Source organism: Pseudonaja textilis, chromosome 8 (assembly GCF_049901715.1).
Source record: "Pseudonaja textilis isolate UNSWEBS1 chromosome 8, rPseTex1.2, whole genome shotgun sequence".
Lineage (NCBI taxonomy): Eukaryota > Metazoa > Chordata > Lepidosauria > Squamata > Elapidae > Pseudonaja > Pseudonaja textilis.
Window position 1 is genome coordinate 51323000 of NC_141997.1, and position 20570 is coordinate 51343569.

The window sequence follows — 20570 nt, forward strand, 5'->3', positions numbered from 1 at the left end:
AGGGAGGAGGGAGGGAGGGAGAAGAAAGAGAGGGAAGGAGGGAGGGAGGAAAAGGGAGGGAGGAAGAGTGGGAGGGAGGAAACGGAAGGGAGGGAGGGAGAGGAAGGAAGGAAGAAAAAGGGAGGATGGGGGAGAAAGAGACGGAGGGAGGGAAGGAGGGAGGGAGGGAGAGAGAGGAAGAAAGGAGAAAAGGAAGAAAAAGGGAGGGAGGGAGGGAAGGAAAAGGGAAGGAGGGAGGGAGGGAAAGGGAGGGAGGGAGGAAGGAAGGAAGGAGAAAGAGTGGGAAGGAAGAAACGGAAGGGAGAGAGGCAGAGGAAGGAAAGAAGGAAAAGGGAGGGAGAGAGAAACAGTGGGAGGAAGGAAACGGAAGGGAGGGAGAGGAAGGAAGAAAAAGGGAGGGAGGGAAGAAAGGAAAAGGGAGGAGGGAGGAAGAAAGAGAGGAAGGGAGGGAAGAAGGAAGGAAGGAAGGAAGGAAGGAAGGAAGGAAGGAAGGAAGGAAGGAAGGAAGGAAGGAAGGAAGGAAGGAAGATGAGACGGAGGGAGGGAGCTAAGCATATCTCCAAATCGGGGATCCTACAGCTTTTTAGACAGATTACAAAATGCACGGATGTTAAATTTAGTCAATTCATGATCCACCCTTAGATTCCAGCAATGACTACAATTTCCATGCCCCTCTAAATTAGGTTTTAGGAGGTCGGTGTGTGTTCCTTGTAGGGATTTGATCAATCTGACTCTGTAAAAGTGTTCCAGTGTCACAGTGATCTGGGATAGTTGCCTTGAGATTGTGATAAAACCTCTTGTTGCACAACTAGATTGCAAGCGAATGATTCATCCTCAAACATATTTATACCCAAGAGGCAATTTGCTCTGAGCCTCCCCTCAAACCCACCCCTGGAGGCAGGGGTGGAATTCAAAAATTTTAACAACCGGTTCTGTGGGCGTGGCTTAGTTGGTGGGTGTGGCTTGGTGGTCATGTGACTGAGTGGACATGGCTTGGTGGTCATGTTATTGGCCGGGTGTGGCCAACTCAATATCACTCACATCGAGGCACGCATCTCCTCGCCTGGCCTCTCATGACTGTGGGGATGCTGCAACAGTCATAAGTGTGAAAGATGGTCATAAGTCACTTTTTTCAGTGCCATTGTAACTTTGAATGGTCACTCCACACAAGCAAAGTACCAGCAAAGGAGGAAAGAAAACTGAGAGGCATTTCATAGATTAAAGGTTTATATTTGCATGAACTGTATATATTTGTAAATAAGTACAAAATAGAAGTATATGAGATATATTGTCACACACTGTTAATGTCATAATATTTATATGTTTTGTTTGGTTTTAAAGATATAAAAGACTATTTAAGTTTATTAAAAAATAAAGGAATTTTAACAGCTAGATTAAATAGCAGAATCTCATCTGGTATAGACATAATAAGAGGACAACAGATTGGGAGGGACCTTGGAGGTCTTCTAGTCCAACCCCTGATCAAGCAGGAGACCCTATAGCGTTTCAGACAAACGGCTGTCCAGTCTCATCTTTAAAACTTCCAGCGTTGGAGCATTCACAGCTTTTGGAGGCAAGTTGTTCCACTGATTAATTCTTCTAACTGCCTGGAATTTTCTCCTTAGTTCTAGCTTGGTTTTCTCCTTGATTAGTTTCCATCCACGGTTTCTTCTTCTGTTCATGAAATCTTGGCTTGCATGCTTGCTAAGTCATGGCAACGCGGATGAAGGCAGAATGTGATCACAGTTGGGGAATGCTAGCCTCTTTTGTACTAATTTCCATTCGGAACAGACACGCAAAAATAGAATTTGGTTATCATCCCAAAGGCGTTTTTTTCAAAAGGCGACTGGACTTTCTTTTCCCTTGAAGACATTTCTCTTCTCATCTCAGAAGCTTCTTCGGTTCTGAAGAAGAACTGAAGGAGAACCAAAGAAGCTTCTTGGATGAGGAGGGAAACATCTTCAAGGAAAAAGAAAGTCCAGTCACCTTTTTAAAAAGCACCTTTGAGCTGATAACCAATTTTTCTAATTTTGCATGTCTGCTTAGAATGGAAATTAGTATGAAAGGCACTTTGGAATAACCATGATTTGCTAACCATGATAACCATGATTTGCATGACTTGAGAATCTCCATAGACAGTGAGAAATCACCTCAGGGATTGGAAAGACTGGGACAATTCCTCACCGAAGTCAACAAATTTTCTAAATTCATCGACTGAGCCAGAAAGTAGGCAGAGAGTTACAATACATCGCTGATCTTCTCAGATAACAGCCTGATGTAAAAGCGATCAATAAGCAGATATTTAATGGAGGAATGAATGAATCACTTGTCCAATAAAATAGATGTTGGTTTTCATCGATGGCTTGTAGCTTTGAAGCTTTCTCAGTGTGAAGGACAAATTGGGGCCACCTTAGATAAGGATGGGTCCCGAAAAGAAAATTACTTCAGCTTTTATTCTTTAAGCAGGGAGAACTCAAATAAATATTGGGGACATATGATTCGTTCCCTGAAAGTAGAGGAAATTTAGTGGCCTGCAAAGGGAAGGATGCGATGCCCAATTATACAGGCTGAAGTTCTGGGAAAATATGGATTCTACCAGTTTGCACCTATTTGCTAGAACCGGTTCTTAACATTCTAAGCAGTTCAGAGAACCGGTTGTTAGAAGAAATTACTGGGCTAATCCTGTAAGGAAGGCAGGAAGGAAACATTCTGGGGTTGCTTACAGAAACTGCCTCTCCAAATTGACCCAGACAATACACTGTATATTAAGTATTTATGTATTTATAAAAATGTATAAATAAAATGTATTTTAAAAAAAGTTATGCGAGCTTCATCACCTGGAGGCTTTCAAGAAGAGACTGGACTGCCAGCTGTCAGAAATGGTGTAGGGTCTCCTGCTTGGGCAGGGGTTGGACTAGATGACCTACAAGGTCCCTTCTAACTCTGTTGTTCTGTTAAAGATGTTCAGACTGGACATGGCATTTTTATCCGCTTACGAAGTCCTTCCCAAGGACTTAGGACAGGTAAATGTCTATTTATTTTTATTTTATTGATTAAACTTCCATGCCGCCTGTCTCATCAAGTGAGGTGACTCTGTTTTTGAAGACATTAAATCATTTTTTACTCATTATGTTTGTTTATTTAGTACAACTTCTTGTTAGTGCATTAGTGATGTTTTGAGCGTTTTCAGTTTAACAATGGGGAACCGGCAGAAAAGAACAATGTTGGGATGAGATCTCTTGATTCAAGCAGGACTTGAATTCAGTTCTCCTTCCCGATGGGGTGAAACTGAGACCCAAAGAGACCCCAGAAAGTTTCAAAGTTAGATGAATAAATGTTGGGATATCAATTTTCTGAACACGGGAGACCATGCGCAGAAGAGATGCCGGACAGCTTGTTCACTTCTGTGCTTTTTTTTTTCTAAATTAAGATGCAAATGTTGAGAAAACTCCGTGAAGAAAGTCAACCAAGGGATTTACAATCCACCTGGCTTCCCCCGTTTCTAATCCTTCTTTTTCCAAAACCGAACGTTTGTCTCTAAGGATGCCAGGAATCTGTTTATACGAGAAGCTCTCGCCACAATCTGCAGGCAATCCTTTTATAGGCTTTTAAAGATTTACAGCAGCTGTTTTTGCACTTTATTTTCAACTGGTACTTTTTTAGGATATTTGTCATGGTCTTTTTAAAAAGAAAATTCATATCCATATTCTCTGCGGTGAAAGCAGAGAGCCAGACTGTAACAATACGTTCCCCATGTTGGTAGCCAACCGCTGCAGAAAAAGTGAGCTCAGCATAGCTTGAACATGCTCAAAGAAGGTAAAGTGAAGGAAGGTAATGGTTCCAGGTGAGATTCAGGTGGAGGCACGGATGATATCACAAGAGGCAATGAATTTTCCCACTGGGCAGTGACCAGACGCACCTACAGCTTGCTGTTCTTACCTACAGATCTTTTGTGTGTTTGATAAAGGAGAATATTGGTGGCTCAGGGTTGAAATGAGGAATCCTTGAGCAAAACCCATTCCTTACTAGCAACTGAGGATGTTACCTAGTTGGGTCATGAAACGTCTGCAAGAAAACAAGCAAGGTCAGATAGCACCAAGGATCCCACAGTCCTTCTTTTTCTCTGCAAGTTCCACTCCCTTCTAGCACTGATGATGTTACCCAGTTGGGTAATGAAACGTCTGCAAGAAGACAAGCAAACTCAGAGACCACCAAGGACCCCAGTTTTCTTCCTCCTCCTCCTCCTCCTCCTCCTCCTCCTCCTCCTCCTCCTCCTCCTCCTTCTCCTCCTCCTCCTCCTCCCCCCCTGCAAACCCCATTCCCTTCTAGCACTGATGACATTACCTAGTTTGGTAATGAAACGTCTGCAAGAAGACAACCAAACTCAGGGAGCATCAAGGACCCCTCATTTGTTATCTTCATGAATAGCCTGGAATGAGTTTACAGAAGGGTGTAGTTGCAAATAATCGATGAATTAGGTATAGACACCAGGCTATTAGCACCTCACAGATATAAAAGCAAGAACTGGTACAGAGATACAATCTTCAGGATAGTGCGAGAAGCAGAAAGGACTAATTGTTTTTTTCCCTCCAAGCCGGGAAGCCTTCTCCACTTCCTCCGTTGTTGTTTTTTCTGCCATTCTTAGCATCAGTAGCCTGTCCCTTCACCCAAATATGCTGAGTTTTTATTCATAGGCCTCTGTAACAAAGACGATTGGCGTGGCTGGTTTTTTTCCCCTTCATTTCTCTTTGGCTTTTGCCAGGAAGAATCCTCCAGTCTCAATTGTTTATATACTCAACACACGAACATGACTCTCCTGGCTTCATACATTTATTAAAAAGTCAAAATGTCCTACAGTTCAGCTCGACCCCTGGTGACCACTTCCATGCTAGGTTTTTTCCTGGCAGGATTACAACATTGGAATTGCTTTTGCCCTTTTTTAGGCTATTTAGTCTTCAATGTCCCAAGATGTTTTTTTTGTTTTTAAATTAATTTATACTGTCCAAATCTAGCCTTTTAGTTTTGCACCCCTTCCAAGGGCAGGCCAAATCCAACCCTGCTTAGCTTGCAAAGTCAGCATCTATTCACCCGCTGAAGCCACTTGCTACTCAACCTTTACGCTTTCCCAACTCCCTGTTGGAAGAGGGAGTCTCCGTAAGCATAGTACCGGAAGAAAAACGTCATACCTCCCGAAGGTTTAATAATTTAAAAAATCTTCGAGCGCGTGGAAATGGATAAATTAACTGTGGAACTAAAAGGGAAGGCTGACATGGAATACAATGCAATATGGGAAACATGGTATATCTGGATTGAAAATAGAGATAAGAATAGAAAATGTAAATAATGTATATAATTGTTATGAGGGTATGGAAGTAGTGTGTGTTGAAAGATTGGAGAGGATGTATAGGTGTATATATATATATTGTCACAGTATTGTTCAATTAGTAATGGCATTATGTATAAATGGAAAAACCCAATAAAGTGTTGCGAGAAAAAAATGGAGGAGTCTCGTTTTAGCGCAACTGGCCTTGCAAGAGTTCAAGTGGTTCTCGGCTCATATGACCGCAAATGGTCCCAAAATTTCCGTTGTTAAGCAAGATAGCTCAAAACAGTTGAGTTTTGCCCCGTTTTATAACCTCCCTTGCCACGGTGGTTCCGTGAATCTCGACCGTTGTTAAGTTAGCAAAATGGTCGTTCAGTGAATCCGGCTTTGACTTTTGCTAGTCAGAAGGTTGCAAAAGGAGATCGGTTGACCTTGGGGCACGGCGACCGTCGTAAATATGAGTCAGTTGCCAAGCGTCCGAATTTTGATCACCTGACCATAAGGATGCAAAAAACGGTCACATCACTTTGTCACTGCTATGAACAATGGCTGTGGTTCGCCGGCAGCCGGTGCAGTCGGCAGCAGAATCAGACAGGAGGGAGGAACAGGGACCAGTCCGAGAGTCTGGAGAGAACTCGGACGAGGGTCCTGCATCCGATGCAGAGATGGGGCCAGGACCATCTGGGAGTGGGGTGCTGACTCTGGAGCCTCCAGAGTCTGGCAGCAGTAAGGCAGAGGAACAAGGGGGGCCTGTTCCCATGTGCACGCGTGTGCGCAGAGCTGCCAGAAGGCGAGAGCAGCTGAAACAAAAGGGACGACTTGGGAGTAAGGCTGGGAGGTGATTGCCCTTCTGCTAAAGTATAAAGGACAGGCAAAGGTAGAGAAACCTTTGCAGGAAGCAAAGTTGTTTGTGCTGTTCAGATTAATCCTTGAAGCTCTGTGTGGACTTTGTACTTCAGTTGGGTTGTTTTATAATTCATTTGGCACTTTAGTTGTTGGCAGCCATTCAAAGGAGAGAAAGGTGGGTGCTTATCTCGAGGGACTGTTTGGGACTCATTACCAGCTGGGAATGAACATAATTCCGAGCGTTGAAATAAAACAAGAGTTGTTTTAACTAAGCGTGTGCTTAATTATGGTCTTGAGAAGCCTTGGTCAGAACAACCATCACTAAATGATTGTCGGTCAAGGACTACCTGTATATGTTAGCTCACACATGCATCGCTAAAACTCTTTATCCTTCCATATTCCTCACTTCTTCTTGGTTTCATTCATAACTTCTTTGAGGACACCACACACGGCGGTTAAGATTGGAGAACGAAGTCTGGTGGGGTCACTATGGCTGGAATGGTTTAACCTGCAAGGAAGTGTCCCAATAGACTTTAGAAAGCCAAACCGAGGCTGGAACGCTGCTGGAGAAATTTATCTTTCAGGTCCCTGGCAGGGGCCATCTGGTTCAGGTCCTAGCTGGGAGAAAGACCCTGGAAATGTGGAGGCCGATTGGAAAGATGGTTTAAGGATGAAGCAGAACCACGTGGGCGAGTCTGGGGCAGCTCACCCACACAGAGTTAAGAGCGAGAGGTTTTTATACCTTCTCTTGCACTTTGCACTTGAGCTTCCTGTTCCTGGGCAAGAACATGTATTCTATTAGCTTAAGGCTCTTCAAATTTGGTAAGTTTAAGATTTGTGGACTTCAACTCCCAGAATTCCTGAGCTAACATGACTGGAGGAGGAATTCTGGGAGTTGGAAGTCCACAAGTCTTAAACCTGTCAAGTTTGAAGACCCCTGTATTAGCTGTTATCAGATTCCGATGGGGTCATGTAAGGGTCATAGCTGGCTCTATAGGCAGAGTACAAATTCTAGGTGTTTGTCTGAGCTAAGTTTGGTTGAAGTTTGGACTGCTGATGCAATTCCTATTGTGGCTGAGAGCTAATCCTACCTTTGTTCAGACCTTGTTGCAGGGAATTTTTGCCTATGAATAAAGCTACCCAGATACTTGGCTTCTTCTTTCAATAAGCTTTTTATCTCTTAAGTGCTGACATCTGCTGAGGGCTATTCAGAAAGTGGGGTCTGCTTTCTCCCTCTAAAAAAAACACATTTCTCATCCAGGGAAATATAATATTCTGCCTTTTTAAAATATTTCTCCAAATATTTCATTCCTCTAGGAGAATGGGTGGGTGCTAACTTTTTACAAAATCATGTTCGGTTCTAACTAGGCTGGGCGCCAAAAGTTGGGTGGAAGTTAAGTTGGGTGAAATTAGCAGAACAGACATCATTAGCATCTTGGCAGTTACGTTTCCATGAGCTCCGAGGTTTCTACTAGACGCAGCCTGGAAATGTTTACTCTCTTAAGAGGATTCTTTGTTCTTGCTGCCAATTCCCATGTTTGCAGAGCGTTCTTTACCTCCGTCTCTTAGGAGGAGAAGTGCTTTGGTTAGATTCTGAACATCCTTTTCCACCAGGGCCCACTTTTGAATAGCTATAGAGGTGAAAGTAGGCAGTTGGAACTCACAATGATAATGACAAGCTCACAGGTCAGAATGACCCAGGAAGCTGAAGAAGGAAAGATATGAAGGCAATTCTGTCTCATCTTCAGCAATTTAAATCATTTTTTTTTTAAAATGTTGATTTAGGGACTATCCTGCCTCATTTTCTTTGATTGCACTTAAGCTGCGGATGCTGCAGTAACTTACTGGGTAGTGATTTACTAAACCACCCCGGGTTTTGAATTCGCTTCTCACATGAAATCAGTGCTGACAGCAATGAATTTTCTATGGTTGCACTTTGTAACGAACAAAAATGCCAATGTGTAAACTGCACATAAGTGGTTTGGGTTACAACTGCTTCCTTATTTGCAGAATTGGTCAACAGCAAACGGTAATTGTCAAAATACTAGCAAGCACGAGATTGCCTGCCCTTTTCCCAGGTATTGCAAATAATTTTCACAATTCATGTTCTATTTTGTTTGCAACAATCTCACTTAAGCCTTTGTTCACTTCTAATTTCTTTACTTTTTAAAAATTTCTTATCGCAGGGAAGGAACAATATTTCTGTGGGTGGAGTTGAACTTTGTAGTGTTTCTAACTTTCTAAAACAAAATCACCCCAAAAAACCACCCCACCTTAGATTTGACTGTCATATATTTCTGTCACGTTGAAAGAAAAAGACACAACTCAAGAATTTTTATTCATGCTACAGAATTAGAAAACAAAAGTTTCATTTCCACGTGTTGTTATTCCTGCAATCTTTCACTGTAATTAAAGGCATCGGGAAACCTTTTCCTATAAATTACTGGTCAGCTACACATCAAAATTAGGTGTCTTGCTTGAATTAAGTGGTGATCCATCTAATAATACCACCTGTTCTTACAACAACCAGAGAGTTTGAAGATACGTCCTAAGATATTGGAAGGTGTAATGTTGCATTGATTCCTCTCAGCTATTAAAAAATATAGGAAGCGACTGATACGTTTTCTATAAATTTGTTGAACTTTTTTCTAAGTTCTCTAAACTCATTGTCCTATAGCACCTTGGAGAACATCTCAAGATGTTATCCTCCATCTCACCCTTACTACTACCGGGAGCCTGGAAGAAAAACCCCAGGAGAGTATTTGCATCTTTCCAGCAACATCCTCAGGTAGATGCAAACTGCTGCCAAGAGCAGAGAACGGTTTGAATTAATCTTGGCAAAAACAAGAAAGAGAGCGTTAACCGTTTCTCTACCCTGAAAGCCAATTCATGTTCAGGTCCAGGTTGTCAACTCTTTTGCCAGACAAATGTAAAAACAGCTACGCTTTCTCTCGTTGTATTTTGGAGGTTTTTTCAAAGTAAGTTTTAGTGCTGCTCTTCTGTGTAAAAAAAAAACCCAGCAGTTTCTGTATTCGTTTGAAAAGGTAACGAGAGTCAGTTTGGTCCAGGGATTAAGGCACCAGGAGACTGGGAGTTCAAGTCCGGCCGTAACTTTGGGCCAATCACAAGATGAGTTCTAGCCCCACCTTAGGTAGGAAAGCTGGATGGATGGTTTTGGACCAATCACCAGGAGACTGGGAGTTCTAGTCCCACCTTTGGCAGGAAAGCTGGCTGGGTGGCTTTGGACCAATCACCAGGAGACTGGGAGTTCTAGTCCCACCTTTGGCAGGAAAGCTGGCTGGGTGGCTTTGGACCAATCACCAGGAGACTGGGAGTTCTAGTCCCACCTTTGGCAGGAAAGCTGGCTGGGTGGCTTTGGACCAATCACCAGAGAGAGTTCTGCCCACCTACGAGGAAAGCTGGCTGGGTGGTTGACCAGTCCACCTGGAGTTCTAGTCCGCTTGCAGGAAAGCTGGCTGGATGGCTTTGGACCAATCACCAGGAGACTGGGAGTTCTGGTCCCACCTTTGGCAGGAAAGCTGGCTGGGTGGCTTTGGACCAATCACCAGGAGACTGATTTGGTCCCGCCTTGGGAAGCTGGCTGGGAGTTGGACCAATCACCAGGAGACTGGGAGTTCTAGTCCCACCTTTGGCAGGAAAGCTGGCTGGGTGGCTTTGGACCAATCACCAGGAGACTGGGAGTTCTAGTCCCACCTTTGGCAGGAAAGCTGGCTGGGTGGCTTTGGACCAATCACTCTTTTCAGCCTGGCCCACCTCATAGGGGCGTTACGAGGAAAATAGGAAGGTGAATTGGATGTGTTTACCACTTTGAACTTTTTTATAAAAATAAAAACAACTGATGTAATAGTTTGTGTTATTTATTTATATCCCACCTTTGTTATTTTTGTAATTCAAGGCAACGAATATAGCTTAATATTCCTTCTTCCTCCTATTTTCCACACAAGGACCCGGGGAGATGGGTTGGACCGTGGGACAGAGAAATTGTCCCAGTCACGCATCCAGCTTTCTTGTCTAAGGTGGGATTAGAATTCAGTGCCTCCTGGTTTTTCTAGGCTAGCCCTTTAACCACAAATAAATTGTTCATTGGTCCATTAATCCTTCACAACATCAGGTCATCCCAGGTAATTGAGACTGGTGTTATATCTTTTCTCAGCAAAATACCATATTTTATCAAGGCAGGACTAGAATCCAAAGTCTCCTGGTTTCTAGACCAGAATTTTAACCACAAATTGTTCTATGGTCCACTAATCCTTCACGTCCGTCATCATAAGCAATCCAGACTGGTGTTATATTTCTTCTCAGCAAAATACCATACGTTTTTTTCAAGGCGGGACTAGAATTCACCGTCCCCCGGTTTCTAAGCCCGCTTCTTAACCACAACCAACTTGTTCTACGGTCCATTAATCCTTCACAGCATCCAATCATAGAAGGCAATTTTGACCGGTGTTACATTTCTCCTCAGCAAAATACCGTTAAGTACATATTCTCATTTTTAGAATTCGATGTTTTACCCTAAAAATGTAACAAGATCTTATACGGTATTTGTTACTATCTTCCCTTTTTTCTTCTTCTTCTCGCAAAAATCTGTTAAGGAGCAAATGATGAAATAATTCTACAGAGCTTTTGATAGCACTGGAAGCTGATTATTATTATTATTTTAACACTCCATGTCTTTTTACCAGAAAACCAAAGCTAGCAGTATTTCTCACAAAACAATTGCAATCCCATGCTTGCCTCACGTCTCCTCAGTTTGAAGAATTGCAATCCAGCATTTATTTGTGTCCATTTCATCAAAATCAATCATAAATTGACCTCTGACTGGCAGAAGCCAATGGCATTACGAGTAGCAAAATAAATAATATCCCCCCCGTCACAATAGATCATAGCAAGGACATTATCCAGCTTCCTGATTCGATGGCACACTGCAATTGGAAAATTTATTTTTCCCAGGAAGCAGAAATCAAACAGCTGCTTCCAGGGTACAAGTACCAGTATTATATCTTCTAGATTTAGGTCAATAAATATATTGAATATGATTGACGTGCAGAATTAGCATTAATTTATCTTAATCCACTCTACCCTGTCCCGAGGAGAAATATCTGGTCTTCTGTAAATTTTCTACACAAGAAGAACTATCCATTGGCTAAAAAAAGGTGCAAATATAACATTTAATGTCACAGTTGGAAGACACAGAATAAACACATATTCCTGGCTGCAGTCACACCTGAACAAAACAAATTAGGAAACTGCATGTATCGAAAATACAATTGGAAAAGGAAAAAAAGTGCTTCTGGAATTGGGTTAAAAATGACCAAAATTGCTATAATTACCAAAGTCGTAGTTAAGATTTACACAGAAATACTTTGATTTCAGCTGGTTCTGTCCTCTATCCCTGCAAATTGCCTCTTTTTTTCTTTTTCAAAGTTGTGTGGTTTGGGAATAGCAACTAAACTGCTGAAGGAGGGTAAATTTAGCAAAAAGGAGGGGAAAAAAACAACTTATGTTCAAATGCCTCAAAGGAAGCTCCATGCAATCAAGAGTGCAGTAATTATTCTCAGCAACTGGTTTAGGGTACAGGAAGAGGGTGAGTTTTGTTATACTATATTTCTGAACAGGAGGAACAGTTGTAGAGTGGAACCAAAGTTCCAGAGAGACAACTGGGTTTTTCACAGGACTAAAAGCCAGATGAGGTAGCGATTAAGACACTGGCCAACAAATGCAGGATTTTGAGATCTACTCCTGGCTTTAGGCAGGAAGCTACCTGGGTGACCTTGGGCCAGTCTTTCTCTCTCCGCCCTAGGAAGGAGGCAATGGCAAACCACAGCAGAAACCTACTTTCCATTTTCTGAAAAAAAAAATGGTTTCCAGGAGTCAACATGAAGTCGAAGGCACACTCATACGAATTACTGGATAATCATCCCATGGAGACAACAACTCTCACAGTCTCACTGAAGACAAAAGTAGAATTAAGGAGAAATTTCTTAACAGTGAGAACAATTAATCGGTAAAAGAGCTCACCTCCATTACTGGAGGTTTTTAAGGAGAAATTGGGCAAGCATTTGTCTGAAATGGTATAGGGTCTCCTGTTTGAGCAAGGGGTTAGACTAGAAGACCTCCAAGGCCCCTTCCAACTCTGAGGTTCCATGCTCTAAGTCCCTTCTGACTATAGAATCCGGTAATTTCTGGTGATCCTAAACACATGTATGGTTTGTGAAGTCCTGCGCCAGTTCTCTGGTGTTACACGCTAACCATTTCCCCACTGCACAAAAAGCGCGCTAAGATGAATGGCTCAGATTTTCAGGAGGGAAAAAAACCAAAAACAAACGGTGATAAATTAAGCAAACAGAAGCCAGTTGCATTTCTGAGAAGCGATCCTGTAACGTCTGCTGAACCATTTGGAGCTGCAAATCAGAGAGGAGGAGGTTTGCACATCACACGGAGCCACACAAGTTTGTTTAGTGACAAGCAAAACAATGAGCATCTCTGTAGGCTGGACTTGACCAGTAAAGTTTTCTGAGTCATCCCTAATCTAGTTAGCTAAGCTTCGTGTCCCTCGGACTTCTGGGAAGAGTATGGAAGGAAGCCCTCGGTCAGCTGAACTTGTAAAAAGGCATCATGGTTTTGTTTTTTTATTCCGGTCAAAGTCAAATTCCCAGGTTTACATCACTAACCGTGGCTAACCAGGAACAGACCACAAGGCATGCTTGCTTGTAAACACGGTTAATGGCTCAGCCGTATTGTCTTCCTCTGTGTAACCAAGTCTTAATTTCTCTGGGATGCCCTATAAAGTATTACTGGTACCCCCATCTTGCAGGGGTTAGTGAAGGATAAATCAAACAAACATACGCAAAAAGCATTCAAATTAACGCTCAGCATTACCAATCCGTCAAATGAGACTCGAACGATGCGTTTAGGACGCTCCAAACTCTACTTCCCATTTGAGGCACAGACACTGTAATGTTAGCCAGGTTCAGTTTTAAAAAAGGCTGGTTATTATAACAATTATCGCCGCTTTGGTTTTGCATCGCCTCTTTCGAAGGACCGAGCTGCATTTTCTACCCCTTGTAAAAGCAGAACTCTGGCTTAAATCCCAAATTTGCATTTCTTTGGCAGAAGTCGTTTCGCGGTAGGAATACGATTTTAAATATCGTTGCTGATGAAACGCGCTCTATCCCCGTTTTTAAAATAGGTTCTGCAAAACCAAAAGCCCCGATTGAATCTGGCTTTTGACTGACCTCACGGAAGGCAAGGATCCTCCTCAGATCCCAGCTTCTATATCAACTTTTTTTTCATGGCCCCATAATCCCTTACAGGATGGAATCTGGGCAGCTGAACGTAGCTGAGTGTTTAGTGGCCGGATGCTCTTCCTGTCACCAACGCTGAGTTTTGTTCAGCAGTGGCCAGATGCTCTTCCTGTCACCAACGCTGAGTTTTGTTCAGCAGATATCTTCTCACAGTGCCCAGAGAAAAGAAATATCTGCCTCTAACCTAGGATCAAACTCACAGCTTCTATATCAACATGGTATGCTTTATTGGAAGTTGACAAGTGCAATCATTAAATATACTGGTATTTTTTACCATTTTCCTCCCAATTCATCGCCCAGAACATGCACAAGAACATATGCATCTTATTACACAGATCGTATACCTGCCTCCAAAATGTGAGGAATTTCTTCTTTTTTTTTAAATAACTTTTGCTTTGGTGAATTCATCCTTGCCCTTCCCCCACCCGCTTTAACCGGGAACTGCAGAGGACAGAGTTTTGACTTCAATATATCTTCATTTTCCAAGGCAACTGACAATAAGCAGCACCAGCCGATGCCCGAAGAGCTGTATAGGTGCAAAATCGAATCCACGTAGTGTCAAAAAATAAAATAAAATAAAAAACTTCTTTTAAAAAAAAAAACCATAACGGAAAAAAAAAAATCGCTATCCAAACTGGTTCAGTTCATACTTTTTAAATTCACTCTGTACAACTGAATGGAGTAGTTACAGTTCCTATTTTACAAAGTAATTATACACTAAATACACAAATATACATTAAGCAGACAAACCTTCATCAGACCATCCTATGTCACAGCATTTTTTTTTTTTAATATCTACCGGTTCCTCTCCTAGAAATATTTTAATTTTTTTTTTTAAATTTTCTCCCACACCTTCCTTGGCTATAGAAAATGAGTGCGCATCTGCTTTTTTTTTAAAAAAAAATAATAATTAAAGACTGCAGGCACCAAAAAGCTCCTTCCCTTCTCCTTTTTAAATTTCTTTTTTTTTTTAAAACTGTCCCTCAGTTTCCCCAAAGTTCTTTCTTCCCCTGCCTTATTTATCCCCCCTTGGTTCTTCCCAGGGCAGAGCCAGAGAAGAAGGGGCTTTCATTCCCCACCACCCAACCTTTTCACGTTGCCAGGCCCACTTGACGCTTTTTGCATCCGCCATTCGCGGCGTGACACGGAAGGAAGATCGTTAAGGGGGAAAATAATAAGGAAGCTTCAGGCACACCCAAAAAAAAACCACTCCTACTTTTGTGTGTGTGTGTGTGTGTGTGTTTTGCAGCCGCTGCAGAAGCCGCTCAAGTCACCCAGTGCATTTGTGCTAAATTCCCTGAATGGGGGGGCGGGCGGAGGGGGGGGGGCGAGATCCTCCCTCCCACTGCCAACATTTCCAAAAAAAGTAAACCTAAAAGAAAAATGTCCACCCTCTCCTGCTCTCCTTTCCTCCTCCCCCCTTCCTCCTTGGAACAGTTTTAATACTGGAAAGGAAACCCATGCTTTGCAAGGAGGGAGGGGGGGTTGTAGTTGGGAGGGAGGGGGAAGAGAGCGAGGAAGAGTCTCCGTGATTTGGGGAGGGGAGGGTGGAGGGAGGGGAGGAGGGAGGGACAGCATGCAGAGACTAGCTGGGATCCCTGCAGTCCAGCCTCGGCGGAATCCAAGGGTGCCGAAATCTCCTCGAGAGAAGTTGGGGACTTGGGGGCTGATCTAAGCCTGCGGTCCGGAGTTTTGCGGGGCGGCCTGAGAAGGTGGCAGGGCCGCCCCCTGCGCTTGCGAAGAAGACGCCGCCGGGGAGTTGCTCGTCTGGAGCTGCGCCTGGAACTGGGCCAGCTGCTCGGGGCTGGCCAAGGTTTTCAACAGGTTGTTCTCTTGCTCCAGCTGGTTGTTCTTCTCCACGAGCTCTTTGATCTGCTCTTTCAGGACCTCGACCTCCTCCCGCACGGCGTACATCAGGTGGCTCTTCACCAGATCCTGAAAGACAGGCGCGTAAGCCACCGCACAACGCCCCCCCACCCAGCCGCTCGGCAGAGGCTTCTGCGATGGCCTGTCAAGGGTGTGTGCGTGTGTGCGTGTGTATCTCCAAAGAGTCCCTCCGCTGAATGTCGCCCTCCTTGTGTGGGTTTTCACCCATTCCACACCTCTGTCTGTGCAAAGGAGGGGCTCACCTGTGCTTTCTGAGCTTGGGGGGGAAGGGGCTTCCTTGCAGACATTTCATGACCCAACTAGGGTACTTCATCAGGGCTAGAAGGGAGAGGGGTTTGTGGAAAGAGGAGGAGGAGGACTGCGGGGTCCTCAGTGCTCTCTGAGCTCGGCATTTTTCTTGCAGACGTTTCATGACCCAACTAGGGAACTTCATCAGGGCTAGAAGGGAGTGGGGTTTGTGGAAAGAGGAGGAGGAGGAGGAGGAGGAGGAGGAGGAAGACGACGACTGCGGGGTCCTCAGTGCTCCCTGAGCTCGGCATTTTTCTTGCAGACATTTCATGACCCAACTAGGGAACATCATCAGTGCACTGATGACAGGTTAGGTTAGGCACTGATGATGGTCATGAAACGTCTGCAAGGAAGCCCCCCCTCCCAGCTCAGAGAATACCAAGGACCCCCTTTTGTTTCGACCCCGAGCTGCAAATATTCCCCTTTATTGGGGGTCCTACACAAAAAGCCGCTTGAAGCAGCCCGCGAGAAATGGAAACACGCAGAAAAACAGACCAGCTTATAAAGGACCCAAATTTGTCCTCATCCCTTTAATTTAGCCTCAAAAGCTCAACTCTCCTTCTAAATAATCCTTCCCCTTGGACTCTTTTATTTTAAAACCTTTCCACTTGCAAATTCCTTAGTTTAAAACCTTTCCACTTGCAAAACTCAGGGCAACAACTGACTCGGTCAGAGAAAACTGACTGCAACCCTTGGGGGGGCGGGGAAGATGATGGGCGCTGAGAATGTTCCGAGCGTCCAACTGGACACCCCAAACCTCTTACCGATTCCCAACCTGTTGAATGGGGGGGTTTTGGGGCTTGCAAGACAAACACAGCCCTTCAAGGCCGTTGGGTCTGGTTAATTCTCGACTTCCCTTCTGCTGCAGGGTTTCTGCCAGGCTGTGCTGACATGGGCCCTCTGGGGTCCACAGCGCTCCCTGAGCCGGCTTGTTTTCCTGCAAAGGTTTCATTCCCCTAAAGTAGGTGATATCCTCACCTCCTTTTTGTCCCGAGTAGGAAACGGAAAAAGGGGATGCTGGATTGTGCAGAATTGGTGGGACGGAAGCAACGGGATCGCTCCTCTTGGGGTCCTGCACGCCTACCCAGTTTCTTGGGGAATTACCTGAATTCCCAGGAAAAGCGCTCCTGTTTTGGGGGCAAGGCAAAACCGTCCCGCCAGAACAATGGCTGGAAGGAGGACAATAACCTGGGCCGGAGCGTCTTTTGGGGGCCTGTTTTTCTACAGCAAAGCAATCCGGCTCAACCGGGAAGACGCAACCTTATTTTTATTTTTTGGGGGATCGGTCAAAAGATGCAACAAGCCCGATATTCTCCGTTGTTGCATCCCCGCTTTGATCCTCCGGGCCGAAAGCATCGAGAGGGCATTTTGATGGTGGCGGCTGCAGAGCCGGGTTGAGGGAGGGAGGGAGGGAGCCTTTCCCAGCCTTGGGGGAAAGCCTCTGGGCCCAGATCCCCTCGCCTGCCCCTCCTCTCCGGGATATCGAGGTGCCCCTGTCCTGCCCCCCGTTTTAGGTCTGCCTCCCGGGCTGCAGCTCATTCTGTCTGATGGAAGGAAGGAGGGGAGGGAGGGATGTGTGTGTGTGTGTGGGGGTAAGGTTGCTTGCTGCATTTCCCCCCGCCAACCCCTCTGACGTCAACCCCGGGCCAGGAAGACCGCCTCCCTAGCTGATCCTTCAGCCAATCCGCGGGGCCGCCCTATTTATAGCGCGGGGAGGGGGGGAGGGTTATACTTCAAGTTTGCCTAGCAACAGAGGTGAGAGGAGGAGGAGGAGGGAGGAGGAGGAGGTTCCCTGGAGATGGGGCTCCTTGCAGCATTCCAACAACAAAAGCACACAGTGGAAATTGGAGGGAGGGGACGAGAAACCAGAGAATCATAATAATAAATATAAATATAAAAAGGAAGGAAAAAAAATAACGGGGGGGGGGTACGGACTAGACGACCAATCCATCCATCCATCTGCAGATCAAAGGGGTGCCCCCTTCCTCCTTTTCTCCTCCTCTTCCTCCCCCCCACCCCGGAATTAAGGGCTTTCTCCTCCCCCCCCCACCTGCTTTGGGGCTGATGCAAAAGTGTGTGTGTGTGTGTGTCGGTCCGTGCGGGCCCCACGAAGAAACGGTCGCAAAAAGGGGAGCGAGCGAGCGCGCATCGGCGGCTCTGCAGCGCGACGGGAGGGAGAGGCGCCCCCCGACCCATCCTCCCCGGGGGTCGCCCCCTCCCCAGGTTACCTACCATGGCTTGCTCGATCTTGTTGTCGATGGCGACCACGCTGGCCCCGGAGGAGCTGCAAGACACAAACGGGGAGGAGGAGGAGGAGGAGGAGAAGCCCACGTTAGCAGCGGCCGAGCTTGGGCGAGGTCTGGAAGCCGCCACCCCACTTCCCGGGTCTCTCTCTCTCCTCCCTCCGGCTTTCCTCCGCTCTCGGCCGGAGCTGTCAGGCTCCGTCCAGCCTGCCCTGGAGGAAGGGGAGCGGGGACGGGGACAACGGCAAGGCGCCGGGCCAGGGCAGAGCCGAGGGCTTTTACCTACTGTCGAGGCTGAGCGCGGCGCTGTCGGTGCCCAGCAAGGAGGAAAGGAAGGAAATGGAGAAGTGCCGCAGCTGGTAGACGCCGAGATCCATCGCCCCCGGCCGGCTACACCAGGGGCCGGGATGCGGAGCCCCGCGGGGGAAGGAGGAGCGCGCCGATCTTGCGCCAAAGCGGCCGCTCGCTCGCTCGCTCGCCTGCCTGCCTGGTTCCCCCCACCCCCCCCGCCGCCGCCGCCGCCGTTCCGCGCCCGCCGCTTCCCCGGCTGCTGCCCGGCGCTTGGCGGGGGCTCTCGCTCGCTCGGCTCAATGCGGGCAAAAGGGAGGCGCGGCGCTCATTGGCTGGGCCGGACCTTGGACACGCCCGCCGGGGCCCCGCCCCCGCCGCGCCCCCCGGGCTGAAAGCGGCGCGGGGAGGGGGGGGGCGCAGAGAGAGAGAGAACCAGCGCTGCGCGGAAGGGATGCGAGAAGTCAGCGCAGGCTTCGCGCCTCTTCTTCCTCCCTCCCCGCCCCTCCCCTAAACAATAAAGACGTCAAACCTTCGAGGGAGGGAGGGAGGGAGGGAGAGCTCTCCCCCCTCCGGTCCCAGAACTTAGCCCCCTCCAACACACACACACACACACACACACGCTCCCACCCCTTTCCAACTCCCCTCCCGACGGGGAATTCTCCGGGCGGGCAAAAGAAAGCGAAAGGACGCGCAGGAGCTCGGCGGTGCGAACAAAATGGGGAGGGGGAGTTTCTTCTCCCGCCTCTCTCTCTCTCCCCCCTCCCCCCTCCCCTGCAGGCTGCATTGCACTAGCCGCTGGTTGCTTTAAGCCTCTCCAAGGGCGCCCTCTGTTGGCCTCTGGAGGAAAGGCCGAAGCGCTTTCCCCGGACAGCTACTGGGGGGGGGGGGGGGGTCTGCTGGAAAGGCTGGGGGGGGCTCTTTAGGGGAGAGAGAGAGATGCTTAGAGATGGGGCTACCTCTCCTCGACTTGCGACCACCATGGCGCCTAAAATTTCCTCCCCCTGGCTAAGCCAGAAGGTTTGGTCCCAGTTTGCAACCGTCCCTGCCACGGCCGCTAAGCGAGTTCCCCAAGCAGGATCCCATCAATGACATGCCAGTTGCCAAGCAACCAAATTCTGCTGGGGGGGGTAAGAAGAGATGATGCTGCAAAAATAATAAGTGTGCAAATGGTCATAAGTCCTTTTTTTTTTCCCCCAGGGCTGTTTTTCACACTTATGACCGCTGCAGCACACACACCCCCCATCGTCCTATGATCCAAATTCAAATGCAACTGACTCCTATTTACGACGGTTATGTGACCTTCCAACAAGCCAACGGGGAAGCCTGATTCACTTAATGACCGTGTGACTAACTTAACACCTGCCGTGATTCACTTAGCAACCGCGGCAAGGGAGGTCGTAAAATTGTGACAAAACTCACTTCCGCACCTGTCTCGCTTAGCAACGGAAATTCTGGGGTGAATTATGCAGTTGTGAGTCTCATTTCTCTGCCCTTGCTCCAAAAACATTTATTTTTTTTCCCCCACTCCCTTTCAAAATGACAATGTCCGTCTCATCTGGTCATCAGGTGTTTCCTCAGCTCAGGCCGGCTTTTCTTTTTAAAACAAATAAGCAAAAACCCTAAGAAAAAGTGCATTTCAAATATCGACGGTTGATAAATGCAGTGCTACACTTCGAAACTGTTTCCTTGGGTTCCTCTTGGTTGAATGCCAGGATCATTTCAAAACATTAACCTTTAAGAATTAAGGTTCCCCAGACAGCGGGGGGAAAAAATAAATAAATCTCTATTTTTGGACGGTGACGAATTTCAACATGGAATTGTAAAGACACGAAATTCTAAGCAGCAAAACACACAGCGCTTCTTGCCACAAGTGGCTTTTGGGCATGTTTTGTTTTTGTTTTTTAGCTGCGTAGCTATGACACAGTTCCGTGTTGGAAGAAAACACACAAGGAAACAACTCTGCTGTCACTTCCCCTTTTCCCTGCAGAAACTGACCCAACTACATATTTTTCCACTTCACAATAGAAACAGATTGTTTTGTGTTCCTTGCCACAGTGACTGCAAAAGGTCACCCAGTTCTTTCAACAGTTTTTTTCCCACGTTTCATGTCTTGAAGAATCCAGAAAGGGAAAAAGAGGAAGCAGCAATTTTTTTTCCCCCGCCCCAAGGCTGCTTTTTCAGTGTTCATTGCCACAAATGTTCAGCCATCTGAACGCACATTTCTTCTGCTTGTTATTTCAACTCCAGAGCTTTAAAAGCTGCCCTGCCTGAGGGGTGGTGGATGGGATGAGAATCTTATCCTTTCCAAGAGATTAAATTATGCCAGAGTTTGCAAAGAGATTAAATTATGGGGCGTGAATGTCAACC

The 20570-nt window shown here is 46.2% G+C and overlaps 1 protein-coding gene and 1 long non-coding RNA gene across 2 annotated transcripts in view; one reads left to right on the forward strand and one right to left on the reverse strand.

Moving 5' to 3' along the window:
- The first annotated feature begins 10766 nt into the window (after window positions 1–10766).
- LOC148125193 (uncharacterized) lies at window positions 10767–13871 on the forward strand. Its single transcript, XR_015744465.1, has 2 exons — window positions 10767–13586; window positions 13631–13871. It is a non-coding gene; the product is annotated as an uncharacterized LOC148125193 (long non-coding RNA).
- Window positions 13698–20570, reverse strand: part of TSC22D1 (TSC22 domain family member 1) — a 54762-nt gene continuing 47889 nt past the window's right edge. The window contains exons 2-3 of the mRNA XM_026705342.2: window positions 17902–17953; window positions 13698–15429 (exon numbers count right to left, since the gene is read on the reverse strand). Coding sequence (XP_026561127.2) covers window positions 15166–15429; window positions 17902–17953 — 316 coding nt within the window. The 3' untranslated portion in view covers window positions 13698–15165. The remainder of the gene's footprint in view (window positions 15430–17901; window positions 17954–20570) is intronic.